Here is a 25,714-nt window from a genome sequence, read left to right as displayed (position 1 = left end):
CCTGGAAGCTAAAAAATTCACTAATTTCAAAAAGCAAGTTTATTCCTGAAGACTGTCACCATTAAAACATTATGCCTAGATACATATTACAAATATAAAATAAATTACATATTGATCAGTGTCTTCTATGGGCACTTTAATTTTCATTTTAATTTTAAATTTCCTCTTATTAAATATGTCGGAATTTTAATTGCTATTATTTTATTTAAATATAAAAAAATATAGTGTTCGTGAAAATAATGGAATGCATTTATATAGATGCATACTTAAAGTAAAGTAAGGATTAATTATTCAAAAGGTATAAGTTAAATTTAAAGAGAAAAATATAATCAGGATGGTACTTAAAGATAGAATAACTAAAGTTTAAACATTAGGATCACCAATAAAAATAATATTTATTATTAATTTTTATAAAACAAAAAAGTTGACATATATTAAAAAAATCATATAAACAATGAAAAAGGCTCCAACATTATAACTCTCTCGTATAAAGTCAACAAAATTATTTTAATTTTGTTAATCAAAATTTGCTTCAGCCACACTTATTGATCCTAAATATTCAACCTGCTTTTTTAATCAATTGATTTTGCATCTATATACCTAGAATCAATCTAGAAAATTAAAAATAATCGTACTGAAAAGGGTTAATATATAGTATGTAAGGAGATTTGATAACCATTAATTTAACTATACATTCAATTCAAGCAAGGATCTAAACTAAAAAATTAACAAGATACAAATGTTGTTCAAGTAAAACAATATCTCCAATGACATTAAGAAAAATAAAATAATTTACTAGACTACTGCATGCATTATGATGCTTGTATCTTCATATTCTTAAACTGCATGAGCTGCTGCTAGCTTCTTCTAACATGGTACGCGACGTATTGTATAGTTGCGTCATCTATTTGCTATTTATATATGGACATATGCATGGATAATTACCGTAAGTCAGAGACTGAAGGCAAGACCTTCTTCCCTCTTGTTCCATACGGTATCATTGATTCTATCTCAATATTGGAGGTGGAACAGTTAACTTTGTCTCTTCACACTATAATCCTACATTTGCTAATAAACTTATCGGAGAAATTTACATATCTAGTCCATAAACTTCGAACCTCAGGTAAACCAATTTCAAGCCACGGCTTTGCTGGGCCATTGAAATGAACAACAGCAGCAGTTTCCACTCTCTCTATGCTGTTGCCTATTTCTTCTGATCGATGGCGATAACCTAAATCAGTGACGAGCCATGATGTATCTATGGGGTGCACTTGACCCTCAAAAGCAATCAAGGCAGCTGGGAGCATTCCTGGATTCCATAATGTCAACCCAGACTGGACGTTCTGTGTCAAATTTCAAATCAGACAACTATACATGCAATTAATGATACTAAAAAACCAAACATGTCTACATTAGCAAATCTTAATTTTTTGTTTTTATCTCTTTTCTTGTCACTGTTATATATATCTACATATTATATCACATACTATATATATCTACACCTTTTTTTCTTTCATATATCTCTATTTCTCTCCAGGTGTCCATGTATCATTTTCGTAAGATAAGATATTATAATACAACTGCTTGATACTTCTTATAGTTCATACTAACTAATAAAAAAAAATTATGAACATTTCAAATCACTCGTGTTGTTGTTCATCAAGAATGATGAGACACCCTTAAAAAGGAAGAATGTGCAGTTGAAACATTATCTTGCTGGTTCCATTTTGAAGCATATATGGATATTAATTCGTCAAAACACATTTTATAGAGAAATGCAGTCGCCTAACTTCCTTAAATTCATCAACATATACTTACAAGTTTCAGCCATTGATGATAGGTCTTAGTAATATCTGATTTTCTCCAAGCTTCAAGATCAAATATATCCACGCCAAAGAGCCATGCACACTTATCACCGTCAAAGTTGGATGATATGATAGGATGTGAAAAGTTCAAGAAGTTGACGTATTTGTTTCCAGGGCAGCAACTGTTCTCACACCATGACTTGAACACTGAACCACTGACTTTGCCATTAAGATCTAGTTCCCACAAAGAAGATAGGTCATGTTGTACTACCACATCATCATCCAGCAATACTACCTTGTTTAGATCTGGAAAGAGCTGTGATGGTCCACAAAAATCAGATTATGAAACAATCATGAATCATCACTGAGCATTCGTGTTTTTATTACTAAAATCTTACTCAAGGTTTTAAATTGCGTACAGTCCTATATAATTTCGTTGAGTTCTTTGATATTGCAGGAAAGTGGAATGATTACCGATTTTGGTGGATGATATTTCTAAATCATGAAAGAGAATTTTTAAATAAGAAGTTAAAATTAATAATTTTTAATAAATTTTAGTAAAAACAAATGTCACTAGTATTCCTCTTATAGGAAATTGCGAATGAATACAGCCACAATTGTAATTGCAATCGCATTGCAGTTGCAAACACTACAGAAACCTTCCAACATTGAAAATGTGGTTGTAGACTTGTTTTTAAAACCTTGACCTTAGCATTAGGGCTGGCTAAAGAAAAAAGAAAACTAATATGTATTACCTCAGGGATATAGATGCGGAGATGATTCAACAAGGAAAGGCTGCTAGGCCTCAAAGCTTCCAAATATCTGTTATGGTCTTCACTATGGTCAAGCTCCTTTTGTTTATAGTTGCTGTAGTAGTGCTTCCAAATTAAGTTATTAGTTTCCTGCATATCCTTAACACCAGCGTTCACTTCTTTAGACCAATCATAGTGGTGTAACCCCCTAACTTCAACAACTGCTGAGTTAATAGAGTTGATGGCAAACCAAGTATGCATTGGAGTGAAAGTCTTCTTGTCAGTAACAACGTGAAAGACTAATCTTTCAGGGTTGGCTGAATTTTCAACAGTGGAGGTTACAACAACAGAAGCCGCAAGGACGTTGTCGGTTAGGAGAACAATGTGGTGAAAAGTGGGGTCAACGAGGCGAGAGACATGTTCAGGAAGAGGTAGACGAGATCGTGCAATGGCATTTACAGCGTATTCTTCAGCCAACTTCAAACAAAGACAATGCAGACTTTGAGGAACACCGTGTGAAGCTATATGCCAATAAAGTGACTCCTGCTTTCTAGCTGATTGCACCTCACGCTCCATCCGTAACAGCTACATATATATCAACATGACATATCAGACATTACACTATATCGATCCTAAGAGTAATTAACAACGTAAATAATCAGTAAATTTTGTGTGTACCATGGCTTTGGTCTTGAAAGCAAATGCCTTGAGGTCTTGTTTTGACGCCAACACTTTCACAAGCTCGTTAAATGACATTATTGCTCCTCCTTCGTTAGCATTGCCATCGATAACCTTTGCTTCTATTAGCGCTCTGGTCAGCTCATCTCTGAGTTTCTTCATGCATATACATACACTATCACCGTAAAAAACGGGAATGAAAGTTCCGGGAACGTAAAATTTGAGATAAAAGTTAAAATAATTTTCTCATTTAGTTTTTTCATATATATTTTTTCTTACTATAAAAACTATAATAAATTATAATACTTCCCTTTTTTTTTTAAGGGATAAAACTTCACTTAAAACTTACAAAGTTATAAATAAAACCATTTATGTGCTTTCACCAAAGTGTTAAAGTTTTTTCAATCAGTTTTATAAGATGATATTAGAATATTAATTTAATCAATCCTTACTGTCCTCGTTATTCTAAATAAAAACTAAATTTCAGCACATGCAATTTAAATAATTGATTCATTGTGGTGTCTAAATAAAAGTTCAATTTAAGCGTAATTTATAATAGTTGGTTCTCTGGCATGCAAGTCAAACGGTAACTAATCTTTAAGCGAATATATAGTCAAATATCATTTTTTATCAAAATATATTTCTAACCTATTTTCTCAAATTTTAAATATTTTTCTAACATGTGTTATATCCGTAAGATATTTATTACGGGCATAACAAATGTTAAAATCATGGATTATATGTTTAATGTTGTTGTCACTTATCATTCGATAGTCTCTCTTCTAAACTTTTATTTTGTCTTATTATTTTTTTTTTGTTGGATCCCCGTATGAATACCTCGCATACGACACATATCATCTTTCACGTCTGTGAGCTGGCAATGTTGGTATTTAAATTCATTTCATTTTAAATTTAAAGCATTATGGTATTTATCTTAACATTACTGTTGACTACACAATATAATAAGAAAGAGTTAAAAATCAACTGGTATTAGTGTTTACAAAAATAGACAGTTAAATAATAAGCTTTTTATTAAAAATCAATAAAAAAATACTAAGAATATATATTAGTGTACTTAGTGTTGCGTTGATTTTATACAAATAAATCATAGAAATTCAAAATTATTTATTCCAGCATTATCCAGCTCACCTTAAAACGAATTAATGATAATATAATTTATTAAAAATGAATACTTATAACGTTATAAGATGTTTATTCAACTAATTAAAATAAACAAGTCAATAAAAATAATAACAATAGATTGGTTCTACCAGATCGGCGTCACCTCCGCCGAAAAATGTCGATCCCACGCAATCTGCAACAATTACAATGGTTCATGTATAGATGTTGTCATCAACTTTTCAACAAAGATGAGCTCATTTTAAGGATGATTTAGGAGTTAAATTTATCTTTGTATAATTTTGAGTTAAACAGGGTAAATATGTAATTTTAATTTTGATATATCCTATCAGTGCGATGATTTTTATATACCACTATTAATAAAATAATAACTTAAGTATGACTTTTAAATTTATATATATATATATATATATATATATATATATAAAATAAATTATAATGAATAACATAAAGAGTGAGACTTTCGTTCCATCAACTCTTGTAATTAAACACCTTTAACTATTTTTCTTCTCTTTTATGCGGATACGCATTTAACATATTAATTATCTTATCAATGAGAGAGAAAAATCCTTTCTATCATCTTAAACTAGTACTACTATCTTTTTAATTGTCTTTATTTATATATAGCTATTTTTTTAAAATGATATATATATATATATATATATATATATATATATAAACCAATGCTCCTATAAGAATACTAGTTAAAAAATTAGTAAAACAGAATTTTTTTTTATTAAAAATAATACGAAAGCTCATTTAAAATTTATAGAAAAATGAATTTTTATGAATTCGGATAATTTTTTTTTTACTTTCTTAACCGATACCCTTAATCCTTATTGCATTGGTTAACGTTTTCCTTTATATATAATAATAATAATAATAATATCTTCTTAATTGCCTAGCTATCTTGATCTAATTTTTTTCTTCATATTAAAATTAAATATCAACAACTGTTTTTAAAGAAATTATTAATAATTAAAAACAAATTTATATCATAATTTAAACTGTTGACTATAAACTCAAAATATAATTTATAAATATTGTATTTATTATAAATTTTAGGTATGATATAATTTGAATATTAAAAAATATACCTAAAATGCTCATCTCATTTAATATATTAAAAAAATTATATATACCTATAATTTGAATATTAAAAAATGTTAAAAAATTTAGGTATAAATTTTTATTATTACAAAATACTCATCTCATTTAATACATAAACAAAAATGCTAGTTATCATAAAAATTAATAGTTTTAAATGATAAAAATATGGGAATGGTTAATAGGGTAAGAAAATTTTATAAATTCATTTAATTTTACCATCTGAAATTATATTTGTTTGATATTGTTATTAAGTAATGTTTGATAGGATAATTTTTCATTCTTCATTAAAACATTTTTCTAGAAATTATAGGAATTAAAAAAATTAGAACTGAAGAAAAAAATTATGAAATATTGATTTTTTTTTGTTTTAATTTTAATTTACTGAATAGAATTACACATTCAATTATAGAAAGGCAAATTTTTACTTAGTTTTACTTTAAAATATCGTAAATAGCTTGTAATATTCTAATAAGCTTTATGTTTCGTCGTTATATATTTAACATTTTTACACATGCAATTCAATTCATATAATTAATTTTTGATCGGTTTCAAAATAATTTTATTTTATGTATGAAATAAATAAATCAAAACATATAACATAATAAATAATAAAAATGTATAGCATAATTCAAATTATCCAAACAAACAAGTTGAACTAAATTTTTAACAATTTTGAATAGAATCAAATTTAGACTAAAAAAACAGTCATACCAAATTTGAATCGGAGTTTGAGTTAAGTTAATTAATTCTTATTTAATTAGTCAAGTCGAGCTTAATTCTGTTAACTCAACTTATTTAATTAGTCAAGTCCACATTCATTTGGTGTATTTTCGAACATATGACTTTGATGGAAAATGAACCTCCATATATGTACTTTTGTCATTGGAAGATTTATTTATTTTTTATTATTGAAAGGTTTTATCATTGGAAGAATTAAGAAATGACTTTGAGAAACAAATGAGGACATGCATGATATTTTTGTTACGATGGTAATTACGAAAATTTTAGAAACCTGGATCGAATTTTTTTTTATAAAAAAAATCTGTCTCATATTCACAATTGTGACTTTTTTACTACTCCATCACTTGTTTCTAATTTCTTATTTCTTTTAAAGTTGAAGTTTAACAAAAGAACACAATATAAATAGAAAGGCGACACTTCCTTTACTTTTAGATTCTTTCTTTAGTATTTAGGAAATTAAAATAATAAAATATTATGATTTAATTTCTAGCATAAAAATTAATTACAATGATTAAGATTCAATCTTGATTAGTGATTAAGAATTAGTAACCATTTCTTCTATAAAAAAAAGAATTAGTAACCATTAATTAGTTAACATCATTAAAAATGATAAATCTTAAGTTTAGATTGAAACAACTGCATGCATTTGTCTATGAAAAAATAAATATTAAAAAAAAAGAGAATGATATTGCATGTGTTTAGACTTTAGAATACTTATTAAAGTTTTAATTGCAGCAAATATTTGTTATTTATAAACATTTCATTTCAAAATGTTTCTTAAAAACACTAGTATTATTAAAGTAAATCGTTAACAGAATTTTGAAAAGTCCTTGACATTATGTTGGACCTAGAAGAAGACAAATGAAGCTGAAAATAGTAAGTTTTGGTATTTATTATTTTCACTATGATATGGTGTGGTACTTTGGTGTACACTGAAATTCATTCATATGTACTTGTCTCACACTCAACTGTTTTCCTTACCGAACTGTCTACTACGAAACAGTAAAAACAAGAATTACGAACGAAAAGTAAAAAAGAAATCGGAAAAGAAGAATTACCAAAGGTGGAGCACACCGCAGAAGATTCCAGCACCAAAACCGCCACTCTCACAAAGCTGAGCAGGAAGACGATTCCGAGGACCAGCACCGTCCGGCTGGAAATCCGGCGAGCGGCGACGGTGTCGGCAGGAACAGTTGTCTTGACGGATCCTTTTCGGGCGTCTTTGGCAGATACATAGAACTTCATCTTCTGAATTCCATTCGCCTATATATATCTAGCTAGCTTTCTCTCCGATCGAATCGGCACCGGATCTGTGTTGCAGTGAGATAAAGAAAGAGTGGAAATGCGAAAACCAAAGTCGCGGGAAATGATTATATTGCAAGGACACGTTGGTGTTGCGATCTCGTTTTTCGCATTATTTACTCTTTTGACACTCTTTCACCGACACCTCCATCACGTGCCAGCCACTTCTTTGAGATACAGTTATCTTCCTTTTACTTATGAGTTATGACCACATGCAGTATTTTCAATTTCATTTTTTTTTGTAGTATTTGATCACTTTATTTTTTTTAAAAAAATAATATATAAATTGATAGGCCTAATCAACATTTTATATATTATATTTTTATTTTTTATACGATTTTATTATTTTTTTCATTTATAAAAAGTGAAAATATTTAAAAATTAAAATAAATATTAATACTTCCTCCATCTTTATATATTAAACACTTTTTTTAAAATTTATTTACCCTTTTTATAAGATTTTTTCAAGTTATATCCTGTATTAATTTATTTTAACCAAAATACTCTTAATTTATAATACATATTATAAAATAATAAGATAAAATTATTCTCTCTATTATGAAAATTAGAAAAAATAACTAACACATATTAATTAATTTGGTAAAAAATAATTTTAATAAACAAAAAAGTAAGAGTACGAATCTCAATAATTTTGAGAGTATTTTAGAAAAAAAATATAGATTATTAATAAATTTAATGCTAATATTTTTTAGTGTGTGTAAATTATTTAAAAGTGTCTTAGAGTATCATTTTAAATTATTGAAATTTTTTTGTTTGAAAAATAATAGTGCTAATGATAAAATAAAATCTATTTATTTGCATGAATGAAACATAACAATTTTCTTGATTACATAAAAGTATTGAACAAGTACATTGAATGTATTTATTTTTCTCTTCAATTTTTTTTTAATTTGTTACATTTTTTATGATCCCTATCAATAATTTAAAAAAATTAATCTTATTAACTAATATCTTAAAAATATTGGTTAAACAAATAATAATAATATCATTTTAAAAATAACTTGGATATACTCCTATTAATAACAATTTTAATAACAGAACAAAATAAGATTTTTAATAAAAACTTATACTTTTAATTTTTTTTATTGATATACTAAAAAATAATATTTTAAAACTTTTAATAATGTACTATCTTTTGGAAATCTAACGTTTTTAATGACTATTAACATAGAAGTACGTCCCTCAAAAAGAGAAAAAAGAACTACTACCACTGTACCACTTTCACTCGTTTTTTTTTCTTTTCGAAATTAATGTTGAGGTTGGTGATTCTGTCTCCAACTTCTTGAGAACATATAAAAAATAAAAATAAAATCAGGTTGAATTATATAAATATAAATAAAATAAAATATAAAATTTTATTTATAAATTTAATAAATTTTAAAAAAATGAGAGGGGCAAGTACACCCTGAAATCAACATAGGTCTGCCACTGCTCTACGTGTTGCTCAATTTTTTCCCATGCACTTTTGTGCTCTTATATTTTTGTATCCATTTTTTAAATTACTCTATAGTTATTGATCATATTCTAAAACTATATATTATCGAATTATGTGTGCAACACAACGCTTGATGTACTCATGATCAGAAAACAGCAGAAAGCAATCACAAGTAAAATATCTAGCCTATAGTTATATATTTGGGCTTATTTATTTTAGAGAGAAAAATAAATAAGATTAATAGTTAATATTATGTACATATATAATAAATTATGAATTTTTTAAAATATTAATTATTGTTTTTTCATGAGATATACTTATTTTAGCTAGAGAAGCTAGCCAAACCTACATTCAGAAAATTATATATATATATATATATATATATATATATATATATATATATATATATATATATATTCATGATATTAAATACCATTTTAAATCTTAAAAAATATTTTTTTAACTAGTTGTAAATTATTATTAAACAAATATTAATCAATACTCTCATGTTGGTTAAAGAACTAAAAAAATACTTTTATTTAAATGTACAAAATTATGTTATAATCACTGTTTTTTACACTATTGTTACATTAAATATTTTTTCTTTTAATTCTTTATCAATATCTTAAGAGCATCAATTAACAATATCCTTATTAATATTATCTAATTAATTAAATTTACTAGTAGTAATTGAATATCACAAGTTCTACTATTTGGAATGGGTTTTAGCAATGCTCTCCTAATTAATAAATTAGATTTGGATGGACATATGAGACGGAATCTACCACTTAGATTTAATTGACGTTAAGCAGTATTTGGTACGGCATACGGCCCAGTTTTTAAAACGTTGTGTACAGCAACACATCTGAATCAAGGTTTTAAAAACTAGAGTGGGTGGTGAAATGGTTTAATTAGTAATTAATAACCTTATTTTTATTTTTAATATAAGATATTAAATAGTATTAAACAAAAAACCAGATAATATATTTATAACTTCATAATATTAAAAATTAAATATGAAACTAAATCAAATATGTCATAATATTTAAATTTAATAACTCATAATAATATTTATTAGTAGTAACTACACTTAAAAAATAAATATAATTAATATAATTATCTATCATCATAATACTATGTTTGAATTATATCAATCATTATAATTTTAAGCTTTTAATTTAAAAAAATAAAATAGAAATGGCTTTTTGGGCAAACTGATTCAAACAAGTGTTGGATGATTCGTCCAGTTTTGGATTAGTTCAATTGGTTTTATACCAGTTTTTTGTAAGACTGGTTTCTAGAGTTAAATGAGCAGGTTTGATTATTAATTTCTGGTTCAACCAGTCCATGCCAATTGGTAGATTTAGTTCAATTCTAATACTAATATTAATCTGAATTATTAATAATTTGTGCGTGTGAAATCTTAATTCCTAGCTTGTAGTTCGATGCTAACGGAGAAAACATAAACTTATAAACTTCAACGACTGTAGGGTTTTTTTTATGTATATATAAGGGAACGACTGTAGGGTTAGATCTTTTTTTTTTTTTTTTTTTTTTGTGTTGCAACGACTGTAGGTTAGATCTCAGTTTCTACACCGGGATTTTTCTCCCAAGGAAAAGATTAAATGGTTATTATTAGTGAGTGTTTACCTAATTTTTTGAAAAATGCATAGTTCTGAAAAAGATATATGGTAAGTGGTAGTGATTGTATACCTAAAGAATTAGATAGGAATGCATATAGGTAAAAATGACACTAAAAAAATATAATGAGAACCAACACTGGGATCTGAATTTATTTTTAGTAAATACTACTATCATTTAAAATATAGAAAATAAAATGATAGACTAACGTAAATTAATTAAATATAATAGTAATATTTTTTTATTTTTATAAATATGATCATATGATACTCTTTATTGTTATTTTTTTGCCTAAAATTTAACTCAAACATATCTTAAAAATAATGATTAAAAATACTGAAAAAATAAATATTTATTACATTAGTAATGTAAGAATTATTTAACATGTAGACTAATTTAAATATTTGAATTAAAAAATTAATAAGGGTGTATTTAATATTTTTTACTAATTAATCTGTTTAAGGAATTCGCTAACAAGATTAAAAAAAAGAAGGTTTTAGTGAGATGCTCGGTTTTATGCAACACTTTGAAGGATTTGTTGAGGATGCAATTTGTGACACCCAAATTACGTACATATGAGGCTGGGTTTTTTTTTTTTTTTTCGTTCAAAAAAACAAAAATAACATGATAAAGTAAAAAAACAATAAGTTAATTAAAAATACAAGGAGGAAAAAAAAGGCTAGGGGGACATCGGATGTGAAGGACACTTATCTCTTCTCTTTCTACCAATTTTAGATCCTCTCGTAAAACGATATGATTACATTGGAAAGTAAAAGTCATAATAGAAAGAAAATACTACTATAACTAGTAGGTTTAATAATTATTTGTCTCTTTTTTCATTCTCCTAATTAAATTTTAATTAAAAGAAAAGAAAAGAAAAGTAGTTAGTATTTCGTGCAACGAACAGCTATATATGTAAAAATGTATAAAAGTTAAATAAATATAAACTTAACTCAATTGATAAATAGTTATTTTAATGATAATAGATATAAATATAAAATATTTAAAACCTTGAAACTTTTAAAATCCCAAACTATTCTAATTAATGAAAAATCATTTATGATTACAAATTAAAATTTACTTTGATCAAAGAAAATTTTCTTCAATTAACGAGAAGCGTGAATTAATTACAGATTACTATTATCAGAATTCGGTTGGATACAAGTAATTCTAAGTTGATGAGGAAAAATATCATAAATCTCAAAAAGAGTTAAAAAAGGAAATCCATAAAAGTAACTTACTATAGAGTGAGGAAACTAAGCTATAATGAGAGCGAGCTGCATGTGATCTGATACAACAAACAGCAAGCACTCATATATGCAAAGTGGAACTAACTAACAGGTCTAGCAATAATCTATACCATGTATACCAACTCTAAACTAAGATAGTTACACTCAAGTTAGATTCTGATTGACACTTGCATTGATATATGCATGTTGATGCAATATCTCATACAAATACAATGAGTTTTACAAATACCTTTGTCAAGTATCTATTAGTTTAGTTTTCTTCTTCTTTTTCCTAGAGTCTTTTTAATTAACTATTTAATTTAAAGATGTAATTGAATGTCTTCGTAAATATTCAATTTCTCCTTTTATTTCTTAATTACTTGTGGACCGCCCTTAAAAATTGTTATAAAGCTTTTTTTTAATTAGAGATTTCTTATTTAACACATAATTAAACATTTCTCACCCAATCAATCCATTTCAGAGTAAATTAATATTATTAAATGTGACTTCATATTCAAGTAAAAGATCAAACTCTAAATTTTATTTAAAAAATTCTAAGTGTTAAATTGCTTGATCAACTTTTAGTGCTATAAAGCTTTCGAACGTGATAAGACTACCAAAATTAAACACCTCCTACATGCATGAACAGTTTTTTTTATTTTTTTTATTTTTAAAAAGGAACAGTATATGCAGTATACACAAAGGACTACGACGTGATTGTCTGACTTTAATTTCTCCTATATATTCAAACGGAACCACTCCAGCTGATTGATCCTTGATGCAGAGTTGGAGCAAGCATGTTGTCTTTTATCTTTGGTCAATAATTAAACAATAATGTATTATGCATAGACAAAATTAATTTTGATGAATATGGGAAATCACCACCTCATTTTTCTTGAATTGTATCACACCGAGCCCACTATGATAACGTTATTACTTATTAATGGACATGTTGATTCAGGATAATATCGACGTGAAATATGGCACTCACACTAGCTACCTTGAGTCATACAAAATGAAATGGATTATGATGTTGTGGCTGTACATATATTCAGATTTTTTTTTCTCAATAATGCAAAATGATTCTTGTGGCAAAATAAATTTAGCCTCACATTCCTCACATCATTAAGATGAGTGGATAGAATTATGGATTTGAACAACAAATAATTAATAACTTAAAATTAATTTCAACTTTTAAGTCTGTCCTTTTTGGTTTTTGTGAGAGATTATTTTCATTCAATGTTTTACTAAATCTTTATATTATACGGAGTATATATTCACTATTAACATTAAATTCAGTCCTTACCACTTTAATCTTCAGTCCATATGAAACATATGCTGTCTTTTTTCACCTATATCTACTTCTTGACTGTTGAGCTATCACTATCTTTGGCTTCATGTTATGTTATGCCACCATTTTGATGACTCATTCAATATTTTTTTAGCTTGCACTGATAGTGAGCCTTGTAGATTTATGGACTCTTCGCCTAATTAAATTCTATTTTAGGATACATATTTAATATATTCGGTATAAGTTCTATTTTTATTTCTAAACTTCAGATGAGATTTTTTTTTTTGTCAATTTCGATCGCATGTGAATCACAATATTATATTGAATTTACAACAAAAAAAATTATTTCCATATAAGTTTGGTCGGCATTTCACTTTAGAATTACTAAAAATGAATATGCAAAGGAAAGTTATATAAAATTTTGAAAGGGGTAACGAGTTAAACAAAAAAGTAGAATATAATTGCAAGGAAGAAAAAAGAAATATAACATCATGAGGCATATTGAAAAGAATATGGAACCCGCTTTGCAGTTTTTCAAAGGACAAATATGAAAAGGAGGAACGTGATGGAGTGCACAAAGTCAAAAGCTAAATTTATGGAGCAAAGGTGAAGGTGGCTCATGGCTGAACGAACCAAGCATGCACATGATTTAGCTTTGTTGTCTTTGGTGCTTCTGTTGCAGAACAGAGAACATGCTACATGCAACGTCCGAGTGGGCCCTATAATGGCCCACTAAATAGTTAAGTGCTCCGTGTTTTAATGTTAGCCCAATATGAGTCTGAAAGGTGCGGGCTGGGACCCAAGATGGCAGGTGCGTCACAAATCGTATCTCAACCAGAATGCTTCTCAACTCCCAAGTCTCAAGTGTTAATGTATTTTGTTTTTTTTTTTTTAAAAAAAATTTATCAAGAAGGTAAGGGATGAACTTAGGATACGAAGGGGGTGAAAACAACAGTTCTCAAATCACAGCAATTCAGTAACCGACTAAAGTGCAAATCGTTTACCGCACACAACATTTCAGTGATTCACACAATGGAAATGGATTGTCGTTGCACCTAGAGATTCAATTCAACACTTCAGAGGTAGTGTCGATTTTGGAGTTTCTCCGCGTGATTTCATGTGAGTATGTTTTCAACACCGTGGCTGATCTCCTTCTTATTTGAATGATGCATTTGATTTAGCGCTATCGACCCTTCATGGTTTATCAATCTTCCCTCAAGAAATTTTGGTAAAATTTTGATCTTTTCTACCCTTTCTATCAACCCTTCTTGCTGCATGTTGAAGCGTGGATACAAACCAAAGCCATGGATTGGAGCACAGAATTGCGGGGTCTCTGTGTTTCTCATGTTTTTCACATTGATGCTAATGTTAGTGGTTTTCCTTTTAGTATTTCATTATGATAGTGATGGTGCTAATCCCAGTTTAGCTTATGATTATGAGCTTCCTAAACAAAAATGGAATAGCTCTGACTCGTTGGTGAGTTTGCATCCGAAAAAAGAGTTCCGGAATGGAACTGATTTGATATGGCAAGTGCCCGAATCACCTAAAGGTGTTCTCTTTCTGGCTCATGGATGCAATGGCAGGGCCATTAACTTCTGGGACAAGTCCCCTGAATGCCCTGATTGCATTGGTTTGCCTGAAGAGCGGTTGCTTGTACTCCATGGTCTTGCCCAAGGTTTTGCTGTTATTACTATTTCAAGTGCACAAAGATGTTGGACACTTGGTAAAGAAGTGATGGTTGTTAAAGACATTATAGAGTGGTGGATTGGTAGAAGGAAGCTTGAGAAGCTTCCTCTTGTGGCTTTGGGTGCTTCTTCTGGAGGGTATTTCGTGTCTGTGCTTGCCGCCGCCATGAAGTTTAGTAGTACTGTGCTCATGATTGCTGAGGGGATGTTTGAGCAAATTGATGTTAAAGGGGACTATCCGCCTACCCTTTTTGTTCACATGCCAAAAGATCTTTATAGGCAGCAGAAAATAGATGAATATGTGAAGGTTTTAAAAGATAAAGGGATTGATGTTGGTGTTGTTGAATGTATGGAGTTCCCGTTGTTGCCGAATACTTTAGCTGACAGAATTCCAGGGCTTGATCAGGCTCTTTCCAGGAAGTTATTTGAGTTCTTTCAGGAAAAGGGCTTTATTGATAAAAATGGTTATATGAAAAAAGATGGGCGTCAAATCAAATGGAAAAAGGCTCTTGAGGAGAAGAAAGCTCTTCTGCTGGATAAGAATCTGGTCCCTCACATCCAAGAGGAGCTAAACCTTGCATTTGCTTACCATGAGATGACTAGTGTGCATTCTGACCAAATTTTTAAATGGTTTGAATCTCACATGAGCTGATAAAAAATTACCTGCGTTGAAACCACTTGTATATGATGGACCTATCCTTCTCAATTTTCCTGAAATTCAATCCGAGATTTATTGACTCATGTAAAAACTTCTATAGTGGTTTCTTTATCAGAGGTTGAGTTGGAATTTCTTACCTAGGTGTTACTGTCAGAAGTTATCTATGTAAAAGGTATGCCTCTGAACCTTTTCACCAATACCATATGTGCTTTGGCAAGCAGTATGCTGTATGTTATCCTAGATTTTGTTAAAATTATAATCTTCCTACCGTTTTTCTTGAGATTCGAAGCAAAAATCATCGTTTAATCTTTGAAATTTGAATACCCTGGTGGACTTGCATTTCAAACCCTTTTTAATATGACTATCAAATTATGAGTCTGATTCTGCAAGTTTGACTACTAGACTTATTTGCCCTATGATCGAAACCCAAGTTGACATCTATACTTGGTGAAAAAAATGTGGAAATATTTGTCCAATATTTTTAAAATAAGAAAGGCAGAAATAATTTTTAAATAAGAACTAAAATGAATAAAATTGAAGCGAGTTTTAGACGAGGGTTTATAATTTTCTCTCTTGAATTTTAGATAATTGGTTTCAAAGTGAAGAATTATGATAGTATTTTAATTAAAATGCATACAATTTTCCTTGGGGTTTTACCCTTTGCTTGTATTGATGGTGAGAGGTGGAAAGGAAAAAAAATATGAGATAGTAAAAGATGCCATTCTTTGGATGTTTAGAAAGGATATACAAAAGGAATGGAATCAGGGAGACTCCTTTCCACTCCACACCTCTCTATTACTTCCAAATTGACAGGGGAGTGGATGGAACAACTTATGAAATTATCTTTTTTTCCATTCATCCTAAGGTTTAATGTGTTTGATATGAGGGCACCATGGGAACAATAAACTTGTAATTCTTTTAATTCCATTCACTTCTACTGGAACAATGAATGGGATGTGGAAACTTTCTTCCTTTCTATCAGTAAACATATAAACTATAGTATTATGAGAGCTTTCCTCCTTTCTACTAATAAACGCCCAATTTCTTGTAATTATCTGGTGCTGTTTTTGTCCCTGCAAGTGGAGGTTCTAAGCACAAGAATGCTCCTGAAAATGGAAGTGATGTGGGGGTGAAAACATTTATCAATTTTGTATTTTATGTGAGTCTGAGTATTCTTGTTAGGATCTTACGATATACATGTTCTCCTCCTTTCCAATCCTAGATGGGATCTCAATTTGACTACCTTGGACATATGGACGAGTTCATATTTCTCTTGTTTGTCATCTTAAGCATTCAAAAGCTTTTGGAACTTATAAGTTATATACACAATGGGATTCTTAATATTAAAAATTTTGGGTTCATTCGGATAAACTAAAATAAATGCTTTTATCATATAATTTTCTTTTAGATTTTTTTTTCCAGACTTGTGAAAAAGAAAAGCACAACCCCACTTTTTCTTTGAGGCTTTTGGTTATCTTATCATATATTTTGAATTTTAAAAATACCTTTTTTTTTTAAATCACAATGAATTTGATCCATGTTCTTCGTTTTATTCCTTACCATTAACACAATTAAATATATAGCAAAAAGCAATATAACTTTCTAGCTACGAAGTACACAAAAGTAGCAGAGGCCTTTAATATCCCAGTTATTATCTTGCTCCTAAGTATTTGGTAAGTTGAAGACGCGTTTTGGGTTTTGTTTGTGTGTTTGTGTTTTAAAGATATAATTAATCTTTTTACATTACACTGGGAAGACTACCCTCCTTTTATAGTCTTTACCTGCCCGTACAAGTGTTCTGGACCATACCACAGCCTTGTACACTTCCCGTTGAGGCACTTAAAAAGACATTAATTGGAGTTCATATGGTGCTTTAATCTTTCCCTGCCACAATAGCTCATCATTCCCAATTCTCATAGGGGCACCATTGCCAGCATCTTGGTCCATCTATTGTCTCTGTTTGCATATATATTGGCAACAAAACCGTTCCCTTGAATTTCACTAGGAAACAATTCTAGACAACTTCATTCTTTACAGTGTGGACCTTGCTCATGTTTTCTAGACTCACCAAATCATTCTTATCACTTGAATGCAATCATGTTGCATGAACAATCGACATTTCTAGACTAGGGCTGTTTCTAAATTACACTTTTATGGATAATAAATGTCTTTTGACAGATTGTGTACATCCTTATTAGGTGAACCTTTATTAATGAGAACTTAGAAGATGATGCTGACCCCTTTAGTGCTGTACTTATAACAATCCTCAGTTTTTATTTGATGAATAATATCACAGATTCTGATTTTGCCTTCTATTTTAGCGTGAGTTGAAGTGATTTTTATATATAATTGAAAGAAGTTTATCTTAATAAGAATTTTGCATTTTTTCATATATAATGAAAATAAGTTTGTACTTTTTGAATGTAGATATTGAACTATTGAAGTAACAATATATAAACTTTATTACAAAATAAGAAACCATAAAGGCTAACATGAACTTGTAAAGTAAAACGATATCCATATTATGCATGATAAGAACCTAAATAACACACTCTTAGAATAAGTCTTAAGACATAATATTCTAAACTAATAAACTGACACACAAACCAAATTAACTATATCATGCTCGAGGCTTCATTCGCCCCTCATTGGCCATCTTGAAGAGGTTGGCTTGTGCTGCTGCTGCATTATTTGAGGCAAGAGATGCTACAAATCTGTCTCTGACTTGCTGGGTTGTATAAGGGAACCTGTTGTTCACCAAGGAGTTAAGAAAGGAAGCTGTCCCTTCTCTGTAGAGTGCTCCTAGTCCATCAGTTCTAGTGTTGGAAAGTGCTTGTGGTAAGCTGCGACTGGCACCAAACCCTGGTATACTAGAGACACCAAATGCATGGCCTAAGGTTCCCCACCAGCCTAGCAATCCCCAAATGATTCCTGGGTGAGTGTTCCAGTAGCTGCAATTTAGAGGACAATGTCCCATAGGTTACTTAACAGTGTGGCTGTATATCATATGATAGTTTATAGTGCAATGTAGTGAAAAGAAGTAGGAACTTACTTGCATGTACCAGTGAAGGGAGTTGGGGAAGGAAGGTAAGGGGGTGTGGAGGGGATAGTGGGGGTGCCTGGATCAATTGGGGTTGAAGGTGGGCTCACAGTGATTGGTGTTGGGGGGCTACCACCTCCATAAGTTGGTGGTGAGTTATAGTACCCACCTCCTCCCAAGGGAGGGTTTGATGGGGTTGATGGTGTTGTTGGGACTGAGGGTGTTGGAGTAGAGGGGTCTTGTGGTGGTGTTCCACAGTTGCTACCTGAGGGTGGTGATGGAGTTGGATTATAACTTCCACCATCTGTGGGTGGTGATGGGGTTGGATCATAGCTTCCACCACCTGGGGGAGTTGATGGAGTTGGATTGTAACTTCCACCACCCGAGGGTGGTGATGGAGTTGGATCATAGCTTCCACCACCAGGAGGAGTTGATGGGGTTGGATTGTAACTTCCACCATTTGTGGGTGGTGATGGGGTTGGATCATAGCTTCCACCACCTGGGGGAGTTGATGGAGTTGGATTGTAACTTCCACCACCCGAGGGTGGTGATGGAGTTGGATCATAGCTTCCACCACCAGGAGGAGTTGATGGGGTTGGATTGTAACTTCCACCATTTGTGGGTGGTGATGGGGTTGGATCATAGCTTCCACCACCTGGGGGAGTTGATGGAGTTGGATTGTAACTTCCACCACCACCATCACCTGAGGGTGGTGATGGAGTTGGATCATAGCTTCCACCACCTGGAGGAGTTGATGGGGTTGGATTGTAACTTCCACCTCCACCTAAGGGTGGTGATGGAGTTGTATCATAGCTTCCACCACCAGGGGGAGTTAATGGGGTTGGATTGTAACTTCCACCACCACCACTTGAGGGTGGTGATGGAGTTGGATCATAGCTTCCACCACCGGGAGGAGTTGATGGGGTTGGATTGCAATTTTCACCTCCATCTGAGGGTGGTGATGGAGTTGGATCATAGCTTCCACCACTAGGGGGAGTTGATGGGGTTGGATTGTAACTTCCACCACCACCTGAGGGTGGTGATGGAGTTGGATCATAGCTTCCACCACCAGGGGGAGTTGATGGGGTTGGATTGTAACTTCCACCACCTCCATGTGACGGAGATCCATGATGAGATGGTGATCCATGATGAGATGGTGATCCATGATGAGAGTGATGTGGTGAGCTTCCATGTCCACTACTCCCAGAGCCATGATCTGGAGAGCAGTATGAACCTTCAAGAAGTAAAAGCAACGTATACTATTTGATTAGAAAGTTAAATGTTAAGAAAGCTTCTTTTAAGAGCTTTTGATCCTTCATATTTCAAATTTGAAAGTAAATGGCCTACTGTAGCTAGTAAGGAAATAATATCTTCTATTTTGCATAAATAATGAAATAAAATGTATAGTGGAGTTAGAGAATTACACAGAGAATTTGATAAATCTGTTCCTGCATGTGGGTCTGGAGAGTTGTGGTCCTCAATGGTGGTAGTGGTAGATATTACAGGGATGACAAGGTTCTGAGAAAGCACTCCAAGTAGCAATGTGAACATAGTGAAAGAAGTAGGATTGTTTCTTTTCCTCTCCATTGTCACTGACTGCTTAGAACACTATTGAGAAAGAAGAGAAGGGGAAGGGGGGGTTTGAGTTTGGAGAGGGAAGTGGACTGGGAAGAATATATAAAATGGTTCACAGAGTGGAGTAAATATTCGCAGGTGAAGGAGTATGCGGATTAGTTGATGTTTTGCAGAAGCATTTACTCCCATATTTACTACTACTATTTCATGCAATAATGCCTGAATTTTCTAAAATAGATTTAAAACACAGGACTTGAGTTCAGTTGAACACGTACCTGTTTGTACACTCTCACCTAACTCTGGTCTTGTTTCTCGTTGATCATAAGCTTGAGCTGGATTGTACTGAAATTACTCATTAGCTTTGAGTGCTGCATTTGTCATATTATGGTACTAATGAAAATTTTATATTCTGAAAGCTTAGTAAGTTACACATTTCTTTATCCTTCAATAATATCAAATCAAATACTTGACAGAGAAATCTCCAGCACCCGATGCATTTATTACAAGTGTTGAGTCATTCCGAACTAAATGACAAAAGCAGAGGGTAGGGGAGTTTACTATAAAATGTTGGGAGAATACGAGTGGTTTTTTCCCCACTTTTTAGCCGGTAAGATTACAAGCTGTATGTCCTCACATTTTGATATTACTCGAGCATCGATTTTGAATTTTGTATTACGAATTTGTTTATTAATGGAGTCATATCTCATGAATAAAATTTTCATTAGTATTTATAGAAACTCCTTTCATGGAATTAAAACGGATTGTTTAGCTTTGAGTTCTGTTTTTCAAGAATTTACTCTCACTTTCACTAGAAGATTGGGAAATAGAGTTGCCCATGAATTAGCATCTTTAGCTTTTGATTTGCATGAGAAACACTGGACAGATGAAATTCCCTTCAAAGTGGAACATTTTCTGTTAATATCTAGTTTTCCATCCTCAAAAAGAGATGGAAAAAAAAAAACCAAAATTAAGGTGTTTAAATTAATTTTAATTTATGGATAAGTTTAATAAATTTTACCTATTTTTTCCCATAAATGTTTATAGACAAAATTATCTAAACATAGACTTAAATATTTGTTGAAATAATTAAATAAAGATTTAATTGTAAAATTTATCCTCTTATTTTACCTATTTCAGCAAATCAGTTTTCTTATTTAGTTTCCATAAACGGTTGATGGTTAAATTTTAAAAGTTGATTAATATTTTCTTAAAAAAATAAGAACTTTAAAAATATTTAAGGAAGAATTAGAATTATGATCCTTAAAGTAAAAAATACATTTTTTTACTATTATACTTAAATATTAATTTGAATATTTGGGATAAAATATAGATTTTATGTGAAAATAATTCAAAATTTTATTTTTATTCTTTTTTAATTTATTATATTTTTATAATATTATATATTATCTTTTAAAATATAATATATATAAGATTAAATTCTATTTTCACATAAATTAAAATATGTATTTATATAAATTTTATTTTTATTTTATATATTATATTTATCTTTTAAAATAATACTTGTGATTTAATAGTGATATTTTTTTTATCTATATTAAAATATTCATATTATTTATTGTAATATAGATAAAAAAATGTCAATAAACTATATACAAATATTTAAAAAAAAATAGAAAATGCTGTCATTTTATTTAACTATGTATATTTACTGTATAATTTAATTCTTTAAAAAAATCATGTACCTGGTTAAATAAAGTTAAATATAAATAAAAAATATTATTATAATAAATAATAAAAATATCTTAAGATAGACGAAAAAATATTATCATTAAATTTTATATATAAATATTTTAATAGATAATAAAATATAGTCATTTTATAAAATTATAATTTATATAAAAGATATAGATTAAAGTTAAAATTTATATTATATCTTTACTGTATAAAATAATTTTTAAATAATGTTATAAAAATACATAAGTTTATAAAAATATAATATATAAAATAACAATAAAATTTATATAAGTATACATATTTTAATTTATGTGAAAAATAAATTTTAATTTTATATATTATATTTTAAAAGATAATATATAAGATTATAAAAATACAATAAATTAAAAAAGAATAAATTTTAAAATTTTTAAATTATTTTCACATAAAATTTATATTAATATTATATTTTGAACTAAATATTTAAATGGTCATTGGATGTAGTTATAGAGGAATGTGTCATTTACTCCAAAAATTATAGTTCTAATCTTTGTTTAAGCATTTTTCAGTTTTAATTTTTTAAGGAAATATTGATAAATTTTTTAGTCTAGTCAACTTTTTAAAAAAATTAAATTTTTATTTTTTAAGAAAATATTAATTAACTTTGGGATTAAGATAATAAATTTTGAAATATTAGAAAAAGCAAATAATCAATTAAAAATAGAAAAAAATAGATAAAATATGAGAACAGATTTTATAATTAAATCTTAAATAAATGTGTCTATGTATAGGAAGTGAGGAAAACAAGTTAGCCATGAGCTGTCGCATATGGACTAAATAGAAACAACAAAACTGTTGTCTATTTGTTTGTAAGGAAGTAAAATGCTATCCATGGTTGTGGAAGTAGGAACTGGAAAGTCTCTCTCATCAATGGAGTTGTGAACTCTTCATGGATTTACTGTTTTGGGAAAGCTGCTACGGGAGGGACATTTCTGAGTTCATTCGTTGAAGTTTGGATTTGTATACTATTGTTCTTCATCAATAGGACAGAAATAAGGATTTGGATTTTTCTCATTGTCCTACTACTTCATGACACGTATATTCAAAATTGATTTTATGTAAAGTTGAAAAAAAAACTCAAAAATTGCAAATGTACATAAACAGTGGCCACATAAAAAATTTCGGCCACAAACAGAGGAACGTACACTTACTGGCCCTTGAGCTATGCATTGGATGAACCACTTGAGGATAACATTTTCTCGGAATCTAATATTGATTGAGTTTTATACTATTGTGTTAGATCTGTTAGTTATGTTGTGTTTGTTAATTTAGTTACCAAATAAAGTTTCTTGTGTTGCATTTTGAGAAGCAAATTGTGAAATACTTTGAAGAACATTATTTACGTGTAAGAAACTTGAAAATATTATTCAGACAGGCTGGATAACATTGAAACACCTTTTCATTTGCTGGAGTTTCAGTTTAGATTTTGACTTTTCAGTGCCTGCTGTCTTGAAAAACATACAGTTTGGACTTTGGAAGGAGCACCTTCTCTGTTTGAAATAAGTATTCATGAAACATAAGCCTTTCTATATGAATTTCTGGAGAGAGTGCTTTCCATTCGTTAGAGTGATATAGTATATGTTCATATACCTGTAGTATTTTAGAAAATTATTCATCTCCAATTCATTTTTATATAGCTAATAATTTTAGCATTCGTTATTCGTATAGTACTTTGTGTATAGGTAGACACTCATTTAAATTCATTACCTACATTTTAATTAAATAAGAGAGTTATTTTATATTCTAATTATGAAACATAACAAACAAAATATTTAACTAAATTTAAATCCAACATACTAGTGGATTCAAGTCCGAAAAAATCTACTAAAAGAAAGGTGATTTCTGATTTTTGCATAAACTTCTTAGAAATAACTCATTTTACATTGGTGAAGGACCACCCTTCTAAAACAATTAATAATTCCTCAAAGATTGGTTACAGGTGTTGGACAAATCTCGGGGTGAAGTGAGGCTGGAAGATGACTAATAAATAACAAGGCCATAGGTGTATCCGTTATGTTAATTATTAACGGAAGAATCACTATTAAATCATATTTTTAATTATAAATTTACATGTGCATAGAAAAAGTAATGTTATTTACATGACATTATTTTTAGAATATTTTTATAATATTATTTGTTCTGGAATGTTACTAGACCCATCTTGCTCTGAATATTTGATTAGAGTATACATGGTGACCCAAAATCTTTATGAGTCCAATTCATCACCACTCAACAATGTTTAATGTTCGTCACCACTAAAGAACCTTTCTTAAAGTTACACAAGAGCTCATACGAACGTGAAATGCTGAAACATTAATTAGCAATGAACACCCCCGGATTGTGGGATTAACTGTCCCGCACATTATCTTGCATGAGAATGATCATCCTAGCTCGAAGAGAGTCATGTAAGTGCACACTCAAATTCTAATTTACTTCACCATCTATGACATACATTGACTTCCATAGTAGAGTCTTGCAAGTAATTACTCTAGAGTTTAGAGTTTAAGTGCATGTTTGCTTTGCACTAGTTCATAAAAGACTATTGAAAATTTCAAATTCTACCTTGAATATTTCACCTTAGGATTAGGATTGGAAGTAAACATTCTTTTCTCTATCTTTTTTCTTCACATTAATTATTTTATGGCTTTTTTTTCTTATTTGTTTATGATATATTATTAAAATAAAAAATTCAAGTTCTACATCGGTTCAAGTAAGAGCATATCAATGAGGAATAATCATCACTCCTTGAATTAGTTTTTGATGTTGAATTAGTCATAAACTCACATCATAAAAATACCTGATGGTATCAAGATTGATCCAAAAGGTCACCCACCATTGTTATCCACGTACAAGCCCAGAAAATACTAAGACTGAAGGGGTGTATTAGAAAAAAATTCAATTCTCACATCTGTTAAAGATAAAATCAAATAAGATTATACAAGTTAGGGATAACCCTCATCTTTTGAGTTAACCTTTTGAAATTAAGTTAGATCTAAACTCACATTTTAATTATCTAACATATTATGATAAAAAAAAAATAATAATGTTCTCGATCGTCTGATCTGCACAAGTATGATAATTAAGTCTTGGCCGTATTGAATGCAACTGTCTAAAGTTTCTGAGTCTATCACATGCTAACAATTATGTCTATAGGAAGCTTCCCACCTAACATAAAAGTTGTTGCTTCCTTCGAAGTTCACAGTCTCAATCCATTGGCAATATGTTTCGGTGGTTACCATATGGTTGTGATAGAATCCACGAGTTTACTACTATACCAGATTGGAACGACCATAGAGTTGTTAATAAGTTTCTTTTATATACTTGCCAAAATAGAAGAGTTCTTAAGAGTGAAATTTGGTTTATGAATGTAGTTGTTGTGGAGCCAGCATAGGCAAGGTTCCATGACTAAAACCAGGTTTACTTTTGCTTCTATTTTAACAGCAAAATTATACTCCTGTTTAGTGAAATCATAGGGAATAATAGAGGTAATTCTCTCAAAAAGTTGTGGTTGATTGTTGTTGGAATAGAAATAGATCTAAACAAGGCTTTTTTTAAGGTCTAACATTTGAACTTTGAACAACTTGATTAAAAAACATAAATTATTATCACTTGTGTCAAGTGTTTTTGGTGAGCGAACGAGACTTAAAAGATCTAAAGCCTCGGCCTACTATATTATTTATCATAGGCTTATATTTTTGGGCCTTTTGAAAGCCTGATTTATCTCATTAATCTGTTTAAAGGCATGTTGAATGCATAGTCAATTGGCCCCATGTGCGGCCTAAGTCTCTTTTGGATCATCCACAATCTATCAAGGGCTAAATGTAAAAGAAAGACAAATTTTGGCATATGAAATGGTGTAAACAATTTGTTAATCTTA

The 25,714-nt window shown here is 30.0% G+C and overlaps 3 protein-coding genes across 8 annotated transcripts; 1 reads left to right on the top strand and 2 right to left on the bottom strand.

The window, feature by feature from the left end:
- Positions 1–632: 632 nt before the first annotated feature.
- Positions 633–7,720, bottom strand: LOC100794379 (probable galacturonosyltransferase 15). Of its 4 annotated transcripts, XM_003518469.5 has the most exons (6): positions 7,285–7,720; positions 4,507–4,550; positions 3,236–3,391; positions 2,561–3,142; positions 1,819–2,121; positions 633–1,343 (listed from the first exon to the last, which is right to left on the bottom strand). In XM_003518469.5, the coding sequence occupies exons 1-6, from the start codon at positions 7,469–7,471 to the stop codon at positions 1,047–1,049; spliced, it is 1,569 nt and encodes a 522-aa protein (XP_003518517.1). In that variant the 5' UTR covers positions 7,472–7,720; the 3' UTR covers positions 633–1,046. The 4 variants fall into 4 exon arrangements, with proteins under 4 accessions (XP_003518517.1, XP_040865443.1, XP_040865445.1 ...); XM_041009509.1 differs by lacking the exon at positions 4,507–4,550 and having other exon boundaries at positions 651–1,343; positions 3,236–3,410; positions 7,285–7,394; XM_041009511.1 differs by lacking the exon at positions 7,285–7,720 and having other exon boundaries at positions 652–1,343; positions 3,236–3,410; positions 4,507–4,545.
- Positions 7,721–13,739: 6,019 nt separating this feature from the next.
- On the top strand, positions 13,740–20,818 carry LOC100782197 (uncharacterized). Of its 2 annotated transcripts, none has more exons than XM_041009503.1 (2): positions 13,740–13,956; positions 14,059–15,685. In XM_041009503.1, exon 2 carries the CDS (start codon positions 14,421–14,423, stop codon positions 15,480–15,482), a length of 1,062 nt encoding a protein of 353 aa, XP_040865437.1. In that variant the 5' UTR covers positions 13,740–13,956; positions 14,059–14,420; the 3' UTR covers positions 15,483–15,685. The 2 variants fall into 2 exon arrangements, 1 of the variants encoding a protein (XP_040865437.1); XR_005888548.1 differs by lacking the exon at positions 13,740–13,956 and adding an exon at positions 20,577–20,818 and having other exon boundaries at positions 13,965–15,660.
- On the bottom strand, positions 17,927–20,509 carry LOC100793866 (protodermal factor 1). Of its 2 annotated transcripts, XM_006575602.4 has the most exons (4): positions 19,953–20,410; positions 19,220–19,762; positions 18,541–19,063; positions 17,927–18,439 (listed from the first exon to the last, which is right to left on the bottom strand). In XM_006575602.4, exons 1-4 carry the CDS (start codon positions 20,113–20,115, stop codon positions 18,109–18,111), a joined length of 1,560 nt encoding a protein of 519 aa, XP_006575665.1. In that variant the 5' UTR covers positions 20,116–20,410; the 3' UTR covers positions 17,927–18,108. The 2 variants fall into 2 exon arrangements, with proteins under 2 accessions (XP_006575665.1, XP_003518516.1); XM_003518468.5 differs by having other exon boundaries at positions 18,541–19,762; positions 19,953–20,509.
- Positions 20,819–25,714: the final 4,896 nt, after the last annotated feature.

Source organism: Glycine max, chromosome 2 (assembly GCF_000004515.6).
Source record: "Glycine max cultivar Williams 82 chromosome 2, Glycine_max_v4.0, whole genome shotgun sequence".
Taxonomy (NCBI): domain Eukaryota; kingdom Viridiplantae; phylum Streptophyta; class Magnoliopsida; order Fabales; family Fabaceae; genus Glycine; species Glycine max.
The sequence above is the reverse complement of the archived record's forward strand: the minus strand, read 5'-3'. Positions and strand labels throughout refer to the sequence as shown.

Bases quoted from the DNA above. Each gene is read 5' to 3' on its own strand.
- LOC100793866 (XM_003518468.5), bottom strand. From the start codon at position 20,115: ATGGAGAGGAAAAGAAACAATCCTACTTCTTTCACTATGTTCACATTG. The intron at 19,763-19,952 runs GTAATTCTCTAA...TACTTCTTGAAG, and splicing joins AGATTTATCAAATTCTCTGT to GTTCATACTGCTCTCCAGAT. The intron at 18,440-18,540 runs GTAAGTTCCTAC...TCTAAATTGCAG, and splicing joins CCCTTCACTGGTACATGCAA to CTACTGGAACACTCACCCAG.
- LOC100782197 (XM_041009503.1), top strand. From the start codon at position 14,421: ATGTTGAAGCGTGGATACAAACCAAAGCCATGGATTGGAGCACAGAAT.
- LOC100794379 (XM_003518469.5), bottom strand. From the start codon at position 7,471: ATGAAGTTCTATGTATCTGCCAAAGACGCCCGAAAAGGATCCGTCAAG. The intron at 3,392-4,506 runs GTAGAACCAATC...ATATGCATGAAG, and splicing joins GCGGAGGTGACGCCGATCTG to AAACTCAGAGATGAGCTGAC. The intron at 2,122-2,560 runs GTAATACATATT...GGACCATCACAG, and splicing joins TCCGCATCTATATCCCTGAG to CTCTTTCCAGATCTAAACAA.